Source organism: Anabrus simplex, chromosome 2, assembly GCF_040414725.1.
Source record: "Anabrus simplex isolate iqAnaSimp1 chromosome 2, ASM4041472v1, whole genome shotgun sequence".
NCBI classification, from domain to species: Eukaryota; Metazoa; Arthropoda; class Insecta; order Orthoptera; family Tettigoniidae; genus Anabrus; species Anabrus simplex.
This window is the reverse complement of record NC_090266.1, coordinates 605978728-605991389: the sequence shown is the minus strand read 5'-3', so window position 1 is coordinate 605991389 and position 12662 is coordinate 605978728. Positions and strand designations below refer to the sequence as shown.

Here is a 12662-nt window from a genome sequence, read left to right as displayed (position 1 = left end):
TTCATCAACTTTAGTTTTTCTGTATAATTTCTTGTCTTGTGTGACCCTCTTACTAGGCAGTTTTAGTTCGAGTTTTACATCCATTATTACAGCCGTATGGTCACCTATTCCTTCAATTACCTCAGTTTTATCAACAATTTCCCATGGTTTAACCAAGAATACATCTAGCAAGTTATTGAATGATTTATCGAGTGATTGGATATATATTTAAACAGCAGTTTAAAAAACACTTAACGTTTGCTGTAATGAACAATCGTGTTTCAATATCAGCGAAGCAGCGCTCGGTGGTAAAAATAGGAACTAGGCTCATATCGCTCATATCGCTGTATTGGAAAGGCGTATTAGCGCAGCCATAGTAGAGGGCGATGCACACACAGAAACATACTATACACATGGTGTGATTATTCTCTTTGGTGTGATTATCTTTGATTGTAGCATAGGCTACTCTTTGTAGTTCATCTTCTGTGGATCTTCTTTGGATCTAATGTCACCTGTTATTCGTGAGTTGTGTTGGTGTGGAAGTATGTGTTCTGGTTATAGTTGAGACTGATACAGCAGGATTTAACACAAATTAAAAATGTCGTCATCTTCTGTTTATATCCTTGATGTAAAGGGAAAAGTTTTAATATCAAGAAATTATAGAGGCGACATCGATCTTGGCGTTATTGAAAAATTTATGGCTCTGCTGATGGAGAAGGAGGAGGAAGGTATGTTGACGCCGATATTGCAGACTTCTGAATGCACGTTTGCGTATATAAAATATAATAATTTGTACATCGTGTCGACTACCAAGAAGAATGCCAATATTGCCTTAGTGTTCGTGTTTCTGCACAAGATTGTACAGGTCATGATAGAGTATTTCAAAGAATTGGAGGAAGAGAGCATTAGGGACAATTTTGTTGTAATTTATGAACTCTTGGACGAACTGATTGATTTTGGTTACCCGCAAACTACTGACAGTAAAATCCTGCAGGAGTATATTACCCAGGAGGGACATAAACTAGAGATTCAGCCCAGAATACCGATGGCTGTTACCAATGCCGTGTCGTGGCGATCAGAAGGTATTAAGTATAGGAAGAATGAAGTCTTCTTAGATGTTATAGAATCGGTGAATTTATTGGCAAATGCCAATGGAAATGTGCTACGCAGTGAGATAGTAGGTGCTATAAAGATGCGCGTTTATTTATCAGGTATGCCTGAGCTGCGTTTGGGACTGAATGATAAGGTACTGTTTGAGAGTACAGGAAGAGGGAAATCAAAGTCTGTTGAATTGGAGGATGTTAAGTTTCATCAGTGTGTAAGATTATCTAGATTTGAAAATGATCGCACAATATCCTTCATTCCTCCAGATGGTGAGTTTGAATTGATGTCATATCGTTTGAACACTCATGTGAAGCCTTTGATTTGGATAGAATCGGTAATCGAGCGGCATGCCCATAGTCGTGTTGAATACATGATTAAAGCTAAATCACAGTTCAAGCGTAGATCTACTGCTAACAATGTTGAGATTGTTATTCCAGTTCCTGCTGATGCAGACTCTCCGAAGTTTAAGACCACTATCGGAAGTGTCAAGTATGCTCCAGAGCAGAACGCAATTACCTGGACCGTGAAGTCCTTTCCTGGAGGTAAAGAATACTTGATGCGTGCCCATTTTGGTTTGCCAAGCGTGGAAGGGGAAGACATAGAAGGTAAACCGCCAATCCAAGTGAAGTTTGAAATTCCTTATTTTACTACCTCAGGAATTCAGGTTAGGTATTTGAAGATCATTGAGAAGAGTGGTTACCAGGCATTACCCTGGGTAAGGTACATTACTCAGAATGGTGACTACCAATTACGTACTAATTAAGATCATCAGATGAAGGTTGTGCTTTATTAATACTAGATCAGATTGAAGTTGCTGGACTGGTGATTGTATTGTATTGTTGGTTGAGAACTAAAATCATAAAATGCAGTTTGTGCTTGAAGAATTTCAGATGATGTTGATGTTCTTGACATTCGTGTATTATATGTATTATGAAAAATGAGGAAATTCTGTACAATTGCCTTTTTAAAATTTTTGGTGACTTACGGAGTGAGTTTAGAATACATTGACACAGAATACAACTGTGCCATGCTGAGATCAGATGTTAGAATGGGCCATCTGACACAGTATAGTAGCATAGACTAATCCTGGAAAGAAGGTACTATGAGAGGAGGCAGTTGAAAATTATGAAAAGTGTAGAAGAAACAAAATACAATATTGTATTGGAATATATCAATATTATTTCATCTAGAAGGTAGTTAGTTGCCAACCAGACTCGTAGAATCTTCCTTCATTATACGTAGTTTGCTTATGTATGATATTGGGTAACTGTTACTGTGAACTCTTGTTTTTCTCATGTACTTTATATGGATCACGTTTAGTAGTCCCATGGATACCAGTGAATTCCGTGGCAATGTACTACAGACTTGGGTTATGTGAACGAATCGGATCCATGAAATGTCACTATAATATTTGTCCCAAATGGTAGATAATAACTGCTTTTACTCAAAGTCTAAAACGTGAGGTAAATGAACAAATACCGTCATTACTAGAGAATTATGTATATGTACTTACGGGCTGTAGACAGGACTCCATTATGTTGCATTCCGCTGCTCCCGCCGTCTTTCGTTTCTTTCCTGAGGTCCAGGGCCTGCAATGATGAATGAGAGTGCTATGTCTCTGAATTCTCATTATCTTTGTCCATATGTCTAGCGTGGGTATTTTGTTGAAAGAAAAATAACATGATCCCTGGACCAATACATAACAAACAAAACACTTAAGCAAGCGCTGCGACGTAGTAGAAATAGTAGTTGTAAGGCAGTAAAGTATGTATTCTCTACAAATAAAATATTTCATATAATTTCTTAATTTACCCCACATTTTAGATTTTATTTGAGTAAAAGCAACTATTATCTTCCATTTGGGACAAATATTACAGTGACATTTCGTGGATCAGATTTGTTAAGGGTTATGAACTTCATATTGTTGGTCCGTATTGAACTGAGATAACATTAAATAATGCACAGTAGAGTTTTCCACTTATTCAATACTAAGTTGTATTTACAGTATTTACATTACATGGGACTAGTTTCAACCCTACTCGGGGTCATCATCAGCCATTTTAAAACATACACAAAATGAATGCAAAATCCTAAAACATGTTTTTCTAGCAGTAAGAGTCTTATGAAAAATATAATTTTACAATATGAAGTGTGGTTGAAATGTTGCAAATGAAAATGAAATAGTGTGATGTAGGTGAGTAATAATTAATACAAGTACATTATACATGCTAAGAATTCTGGAACAAAAGTACAAAAAAGGTGCTCTGTGCTGTTAAAATCTATAGACTCATGGAATTCAGTAGGTCCTGGTGATACATAACGGGCGCTATGGCAATAAGAATGAACACAAAGTAAACTGACACATATATAAAAATGTACAGGTATGTACAATGTCTGAGTAACAAAATGTGTGGTTGATACTCTCTGGAAGAAGAGTCGACTAAACACTGTATCAGCTTAAGTGGATAATTTGGCAGTTGGTGTATTGAGTAACCAAGCCGTGTTGATGGGCTGCCTGGTTGATTGTTGTGCAGAATGTGAAGTTTTTGAATTCTTGTTGAGAAGAAAGTAGACACTGCGCGTGGTGATATTAATTGGTGAAATTCTCAGTTCATAGTGGAAAATAAATTGGACCTATTAAAATTGAGAAAAGCCAGTAAAAAGCAAAGTGCGCGGAAAAGGAAAAGATTAACACAAAGTGAATGGACACTTACCTCGTGCTGTGGTGTGTGTAGTTTAGCTGATAGTGTGCAACTGATGGAGGAAGGTGAAATATGTGCGGGGAGGAGGGCAGGCGCATGCGGGTTGGGCCGAGTGGAGGTGGCTTGGGACGGTTTGGAAGGGGGGATTTAAGGCGGGCAGACCGGAAGAAACTTCAGTATAAGATACCATGAGCACACTAACGCAATAAAGTACAATAAGTTTTCAGTTATCGGCCAACACATGCAAGATTATAACCATAATTTTACCCATATTGAAATGGACATGGACATACTTGAATTAGCAAATAAAGGTCCTTTACTCAACATAATGGAAAATTACTACATACACCTGGACCAATATTTTAACGCCAAATACGATCTTAATGAAATCTCAGAGAAACCCAACATACTTTACGATTTATTTATCACTTTTCTCAGAAACAATAATTCAGCCAACCAGAACTCAATCCTAAGTTTATTTAATTAAAGGTACTTTTCCAAAACAATTACTCTTTCTCCCGCACGCCTTAAATCCCCCCTTCTAGCCCCACCCCATCCCCTCCCAAGCCACCTCCACTCTACCCAACCCGCATGCGCCTGCCCTCCTCCCCGCACATATTTCACCTTCCGCCATCAGTCGCACACTATCAGCTAAACTACACACACCAAAGCGCGAGGTAAGTGTCCATTCACTTTGTGTTAATCTTTTCCTTTTCCGCACTCTTTACTTTTTACTGGCCTTTCTCAATTTTAATAGGTCCAATTTATTTTCCGCTATGAACTGAGAATTTCACCAATTAATATCACCACGCGCAGTGCCTACTTTCTTCTCAACAAGAATTCAAAAACTTCACATTTTGCACAACAATCAACACGGCTTGGTTACTCAATACACCAACTGCCCAATTATCCACTTAAGTTGATACAGTGTTTACTCTTCTTCCAGAGAGTATCAACCACACATTTTGTTACTCAGACATTGTACATACCTGTATATTTTTATATATGTGTCAGTTTACTTTGTGTTCATTCTTATTGCCATAGCGCCCGTTATGTATCACCAGAACGTACTGAATTCCATGAGTTTATAGATTTTAACAACACAGAGCACCTTATGTGTACTTTTGTTCCAGAATTCTTAGCATGTATTATGTACTTGTATTCATTATTACTCACCTACATCACACGTAATATTTCATTTTCATTTGCAACCTTTAAACCACACTTCATATTGTAAAATTATGTTTTTCATAAGACTCTTACTGCTAGAAAAAACATGTTTTAGGATTTCACATTTTGTATATGTTTTAATATGGGTGATGATGACCCCAAGTAGGGTTGAAACTAGTCCCATGTAATGTAAATACTGTAATTACAACTTAGTATTGAATAGGTGGAAAACTCTACTGTGCATTATTTATACGTGATCAGATTTGTTCACGTAACCCAGATCTATGCTTATTTATGTGTGTCACTTTGTATATTAAATTTTGTGCATAATATGAATCCTGTATTTTAGTGCCTTGGTAGAGGTTATCTTGTCCTTGGGATATTTATGATAATTTTGTGGTGTTTGTGAAAGAATGAACGAGTATCTCATTGATTTCATTTTATGCTTGTTTACCATTTGTTCCAGCAGAATTAAGAGTTTATTATAGTTTCATTCACATTTGTGTGAGATATTGAGGGAGAGATGTTGCAGAACACATTCTTAGTTGGCCCCTCGTCAATTATATCCTGTTTCATAGTGTGTTCTGCACGTTTGTACAGAGTAAATAGCATGTCGAGAGTTATATTAGTAATGTTATCCACAAGTATATTAATACCGTACTTACTACTAACATTGCTAAAATTATTTAATGTTCTTGTATCTTTTTGCTGAAGCTTGATGCAGTGGATATTGATAGCGCTCTACTACAATCAACCCATACTTTTACGAGTGTGTTAGTGAAGAAAGATTAGATTTTATTAAATGTGTATCAACTACCATGGTAAATAGAATGTGAATACTTAAATTGTTCTATTTTATAATATAGTCATGTTTTAATCTACAAATTGACTACTGAGTGAGTTGGCCATGCTGCTAGGGTCACGCAGCTGTGAGGATGCATTCGGGAGATAGTGGGTTTGAATCCCACCGTTGACAACCCTGAAGATAATTTTCCGTGGTTTCCCATTTTCACACCAGACACACCTTAATTAAGGCCATGGTCGATTCCTTTCCACTTCTAGTCCTTTCGTATCCTATTGTCACCAGAAGATCTATCTTTGTCGGTGTGGCATAAAAATAACTTAATACAGTGTTTGTTGGTAAAAGTTCTTTAAATTTATATTGGATTGCTGCCCGTCATTAGATTTACATAGAATAAATAGATTTGTTGTACAACTAAATCGATGCTTGGATTATTTCTGTTTTCCCCGTTTCTGTAGTGTTGAGAAAAATGTTATTAGGAGCAGTAGCATCTCTCTGCTTTTCTTTTGAGATTTGTAATTATCATTTTTCATAATTATGTCTGCACAGACATAATTATGTGCATTATACTTTCTGCATGATATATTTTTACTGGCTGTAAGGTCTGGTCTTTTCATTAAGGACAATCCTTGTGTCTATATTAGCACCTTAAAGCGTGGAAAATTTGTACTAGTTTAGCTGTATTTACACTTTATTCATCCATAAAATTAATTGATCTACCTACGAAAAAATATAACTTACCTGGTTTTCTGACCAGTTATACAGCCCACTGTCAATCCATCTGAGTTCTGCATAATTTTAATAGAGACGGGAAGTTTTATAGTTTTATGCACATGGGGTTTTCTGAATGGAAAATCGCATCCCTTTGGTTGATGGTCTTGTGTGATGCTGTACATGGCATGGCTTTTAATTACAAGGTTACCAGTCTTGTGAAATTCAGGCCTGCTTTCACTTATTTGCTTTGGTGTTTTTAGTTGGTAAAGTTTTTTAATTTTGGGCGTGCTATAACTTGTTAAGATACAGTGTGTTGAACAAGAATAAACTAATGCATGGCTTGATTTATTTTGTCTAGTATCCAGTGATGTAAAAGATTTAATCAGAGATTCTTCATTTAATTTTTCCATATATAATTTTTTTTTGGTAGTGGTTTTACGTCGCACCGACACAGATAGGTCTTATGGCAACAATGGGATAGGAAAGGCCTAGGAGTGCGAAGGAAGTGGCCGTGGCCTTAATTAAGGTACAGCCCAACATTTGCCTGGTGTGAAAATGGGAAACCACGGAAAACCCTCTTCAGGGCTGCCGACAGTGGGGTTCAAACCTACTATCTCCTGGATGCAAGCTCACAGCCGCGCGCCTCTAACCACATGGCCAACTCGCCCGGTTCCATATATAATGCCCGTATTTTATGAACATAATCATGGAAGTTTTTCTGACCAGGGTGACTCAAGAAGACCTGTTCAATTTTCACATGGCCCAGCAAATTTGAATGTGGTAAATAAAAATTATAGTATGGCCTCGGTTACCGTGTGCAGGCATTTTGATTTGATGCCATATAGGCTCCGTGGATGTCGGTTTTGGCCTACCAGATGATGGGAAAATGGATCTCTGTTGGGATCTGTGGCTGAGTTTTAATTAATTGTTTCTGGTAATCACCAAAGATCACCAGGAATCTTTCACATGCCAACATTGAATGCCCATAGGACTTTCTTCCAAAATCCAACAACCTGTGCTAGGTTTGAACCCATGATCTTGAGGTCTGGAGTCCAACATTACCACTGGTCCATGTTATTTCTAGTTACTTGGGGTTCACTGTTGTGAATGATTTGTTCATGTTTGTTTATCATCATCGTTGTTGTTGTTGTTGTTATTATTATTATTATTATTATTATTATTATTATTATTATTATTATTATTATTATTATTATTATTATTATTATTATTATTATTATTATTATAAAAAGCTAATGAGGATGGCCATATGCTACATCTGCAGTACAAGTCCCCTTTGCCAGTGATGTGTGTATAGCCTGATAGGGTGAGAGACAGGTCTTAATTCCTACTACTGGTAGAATTTGAGCCATGAAATTACCTGCTTAGCAGCTCAAGAGCAAGAATTGTTTCTGTTCAGAATGAATAGGAAGTTTATTTTGCATGGTACAGCTTTCTTCATATTTCATATTAAAGTGCATGGTCCAGGGTGTCATTTAAATATCTTGTGGTTCATGTTGTTGAAATTTGAGCTAATTAGTCGCTTGAAGCCACAGTTTTATATAAAAGTATTGGCAAAACTGAGACATCCCAGGATAAGTGGTTATCAGATTTTGTTCATAACCAGTTTCATTATACCAAAACATTTGAGAGGTCCAAGATACTTGGGCCAACTTGGCAGGTTTGATCCTGGCTCAGTCCAGTGATATTTGAAGCTGCTCAAATATGTTAGCCTCGTGTGCCCAACACGTAAAATAACCCCTGCAGGATTAAAATCTGGCACCTCAGCATCTCTGAAAACCATAAAAGTAGTTAGTGGAATGTAAAAACAATAACATTAAGATACTTGAAAGTGACCATCAACATACTATCAGTTCTTCCTTTGTTTTTGTAACAAGGATAGTGTATGAAACCTTGCAACAACTTCATTAATAGCATGCATATTTTTACTTGTAATAATGCAAAGTAAATATACTGGTATCCTGAGATGTAAACACATTTTATTTTGGTGATCATATCATTGTTCATACTAGTTTAATATTTTTCACCATGTAGTGGTATTGAGAATTGTTATTTTAAAAAGGCAAAATAATCTTATTGTCGGTTCCATATTATTGAGTGAAAAAAAGTTTCAGTCGAGCAGCCACACATTCCCATGAACACATAATTTTAAGTGGTTGTACTTGAGTATTGTCAGTGACAAAGAGAGGTAGTGAGGGTAGCCATAGTACGAGTTCCCTTTGCCTGTAATATTCATACCAAGCGAGTTGGCTGTGCAGTTAAGTAATACCAATATAATGGTCTGTTATTGGACATTATAAATTTTCCAGCTAACTCATTCTTGGTTGCCTGCGTTTTGCCCTTGTGTGCTAAGTTGGGCTTGTCAGTTGGGACTTAGCACACCTCCCAGCTTGTCTGAAACAAGTACGAACAGAATGATGGAGATGTTGAAATATTATTAAAATGCCATATCAGTCAACCTTCCAGACTACCACCCTTGCAACTTCCGAAAGGCTGCTACCCCACTCTCGATGAGCCATTCTTTAGTCTGGGCTCATCATCTGATCTCTTTCCCATCAAAATCATTCTGTTAATACTTGTTTCAGCTGAGTTCTAGAAGATTCTTCAAGTGCTGGTAATTTAAGTGCTTCTTCAATGATCCATATTGGAAATAAATGAACATCTGAACACTTTCCCATCAACATAATTGTGTTCACAGTTGTTTCAGCTGAGCGGAGTTCTAGAAGATTCCTCTACTGCTGATATTTTAGTGTTTCACCTGGTCTTCTGTGTGTTGCAATCTTCCAATTGGAGGAAAGCTGAGAGCTTGCACAGGACATGTGATTGTGATGAGTGTTTTTAAAATCTTTCCTTGTCTTGAATTTCATGCTTGCTTCATACACAGAGGCAGACAGAAGTATTCAAATACAACATTATGCTACTACAAGAGTACATTTAATGACCAAAACATACACAATGGAAATAAACACTCCTCTTCTGTGGTTTGTAATACATCGTACCTTCATGTTAATGTCACATATATGCACGTAAGTTACACAAACACATTTTCGTGCTGAAAAAGGTTCTCCCAACATTGGGACATAAGTATTGAAATACACAAAACACAGCACTCTAGTACTTAGTTGTCATGCCTTTACGTTGAGTCACTTCTGCCAAACGCCTTGGCATTGAATGCGCATACTTGCTAGTTATGTCCGCAGCAATTTTGTTCCATTCCTGCAGAACAATTTCCTTCAGTGTCGTCTTGCTGGTGATGTGATGTTTCCTGATCCTATCTTCCAATACCTGATCGGGTTGAAGTTGGGTGATTGAGATGGTGTTTTAAGAGTATAGGGTGTGTTGTAGATGATCCATAATCTAGCAAATTCGGAGGTGTGCTTCGGATCGTTATCTTGTTGGAAATAAAAATTATCGTCAAGATTTGGTTTTTGAGTGCTTTTCTTCAGATGTTCGTGCAGTATGTTCTTATTATACTTGTTAATATTGCCCTCAATGAAAGCTAGCTCACCCACATCACTTGACGCCATACATCCCCATACCATCATGCTGCCGCCCCCATTCTTGACCGTAGCTTCTATATGTTGAGGGTCCCACTCAGTATTTTTCTGTCTCCACACGTTTAATCGGCCATCACTTCGGTATATATTGAACTTTTTTTCATCCGACCATAATACACGATCCCAGAATGCATTATCCTGCGATACATATTCATTAGCAAATTCCAAACGCTTCCTCTGGTTTACTTTACTTACGTATGGTTTACGTCTTGGTGTTCTGGATTGGTACGCGGTACTGTTCATAACCCTACAAACTGTTCTTTCATGAACTACCTTACCAAGATATTCCTCCAGATGTGCTCTAATTTCTGTTGCTGTTAGTCTGGGATTTTGCTTCACCATTTTAAGCACCAATCTTTTAACTTGAGACGTAAGTTTTGGCGGAGCACCTTTCCTAGGCTGATTAACAACAGTATTCCTCGTTTTATGTTGGATGACACACCACACAGTGGATGGATTTCTGCATACAGCTTCTCCAATTTCTTTATATGTCTTCTTTTGTTCATGCAGACGCAGGATGATTTTTCTTTCCTCTAGAGTTGTCTCCTTTTTGCCCCATTTCGACTACGACCACTCGTATTCGATGTTGCTTGTGTACTGTATGGCTGGAGAAATGACTGAGATGTTCTGAAGTTACAAATGTCAACATTGCCATCATTTAATGGGTTGTACTGCTCGCTCATAGAGCACGTTTGAATACTTGTGCCATAAGGTTACAGAACGTTGTTGAAGAAAATTGCATGTTACAGAACACACGCGTATTATCATTTGTATACTGTGTCTCTGTTTGTAACACATGATAATGAATTGGTGAAGTCACAACATAATACATAATTCTGCATTCTGTTTCGATCATTTCCACAATTATAGCTGCCAACCCTACATTTGAATACTTCTGTCCACCTCTGTATATATATATTTGTCTTGCCTTTACTTTGATTTTGACCGAGCTCGATAGCTGCAGTCGCTTAAGTGCGGGCAGTATCCAGTAATCAGGAAATAGTGGGTTTGAGCCCCACTGTCGGCAGCCCTGAAGATGGTTTTCCGTGGTTTCCCATTTTCACCCCAGGCAAATGCCGGGGCTGTACCTTAATTAAGGCCACAGCCGCTTCCTTCCAATTCCTAGGCCTTTCCTATCCCATCGTCGCCGTAAGACATATCTGTGTCGGTGCGATGTAAAGCAAATAGCAAGCAAAAAATACTTTGATTTTGACTGATGATGGTCGCTGATAAGACCGAAACTAGTTTCAACAAATATATGTAACTTTTTTAAGGTTGCAACAAACAGTATTGAATAGGTGGAAACCTTTAGCTTTTGTTTTACACTATAATAATCCTTTCACTGTGATGATCGTAGTAGCTTACCTGCTGTCCTATTGTTATCAATATTATTAAACCAACTTCTGAATTTCCCTTTTTTGATTTTGTGTTGACAATTCTGTAGTTGCCTGACCAAAAATCCTGATCTTCCAGCCAATGTACTTTATTTATACCAACTGCATTGAAATTCAGTCTATCCATTTCCCTTTCCAGATTCTCTAATCAAAAGGATTCAAACTTCTATTATTCCACGCTCTGACTTGCAGAATGTCAGTATCCATCTTCCTGATGATTGCCCCCTCTCACGTCACCACCCGGAGATCCGAATGGGGGACTATTTAATCTCCGGAATATTTTACCTGGGAGGAGGCCATCATCAGTACAACATTCGTTCTGAGAGCTGAATCTCCCCAGGAGTTAGTTACGGCTGTTGATTTCAGCCATGTAGCAATATCAACACAGCTAAGCCATGTTAAAATATTATTACAATGCCGTATCAGTCAATCTTCTAGACTACCACCCTTGCAACTTCCAAAAGGCTGCTACCCCACTCTCGAACCATTGTTAGTCTGGTCTCAACATATACCCATCCGATATGGTTGCACCTATGGCTCGGCTATCTGCTTCTCTGGGAGGCATATGCCACCCCACTGCAGCAAGATCACATGGTTCGTAGGAAAGGTGTTTAGGGCTAAATAAGGTTGTTCAGATTGAAGAAAATCATGTCCATAATTTCGAGTTAATATATTGTATGTGTGTTCTTCCTTTTTCCTTAAAAAAAATCTTTATTTACAGTATAACAGAATGTAATCATTCCATATTTACCTTTATTTCTAAAGAGAGAGAAATATTTTAAAGAATTTCTAATAATTTGTATTAAGAACTTAAAAGAGAATATCAAATGCGATGTTCAGTGTTTCAATTTTTTTTTAAAGGAAATGTGTAGAAGATATATATAGGATGTGTTCAGTTGAAGCATTGTAAAATTCTTTTTTATCCATGGCAGTTTAGCTCTTGATTGAAATAGTGATTTATGTATACCACTTTAAAGCAAAAAAGAAACTGTTCTACGAAAATAGAGTTGAGAGCTGTCAGGTTCTGCGCTTCATGTTTTTCTGAACTCGTTACTAAGCCAAGCTATGACAGAAGCACCAGAAAAATGTTAATATAATGAATAGCACAGCAGCTTGTAATAATCGGACTTCGTACACATAAAGTATTTTTACTAGAATAAGGTAAAGATGTTGGCTTCTTTCAAGACTAGAAACTAAATCGTCCAAATTGTCTCTTAACTCT

General features: G+C 37.4%; 1 protein-coding gene across 1 annotated transcript; it reads left to right on the top strand.

The window, feature by feature from the left end:
* The first annotated feature begins 516 nt into the window (after positions 1-516).
* On the top strand, positions 517-2039 carry AP-1mu (adaptor protein complex 1, mu subunit). Its single transcript, XM_067140989.2, has one exon. The coding sequence runs from the start codon at positions 578-580 to the stop codon at positions 1844-1846; it is 1269 nt and encodes a 422-aa protein (XP_066997090.1). The 5' UTR covers positions 517-577; the 3' UTR covers positions 1847-2039.
* Positions 2040-12662: the final 10623 nt, after the last annotated feature.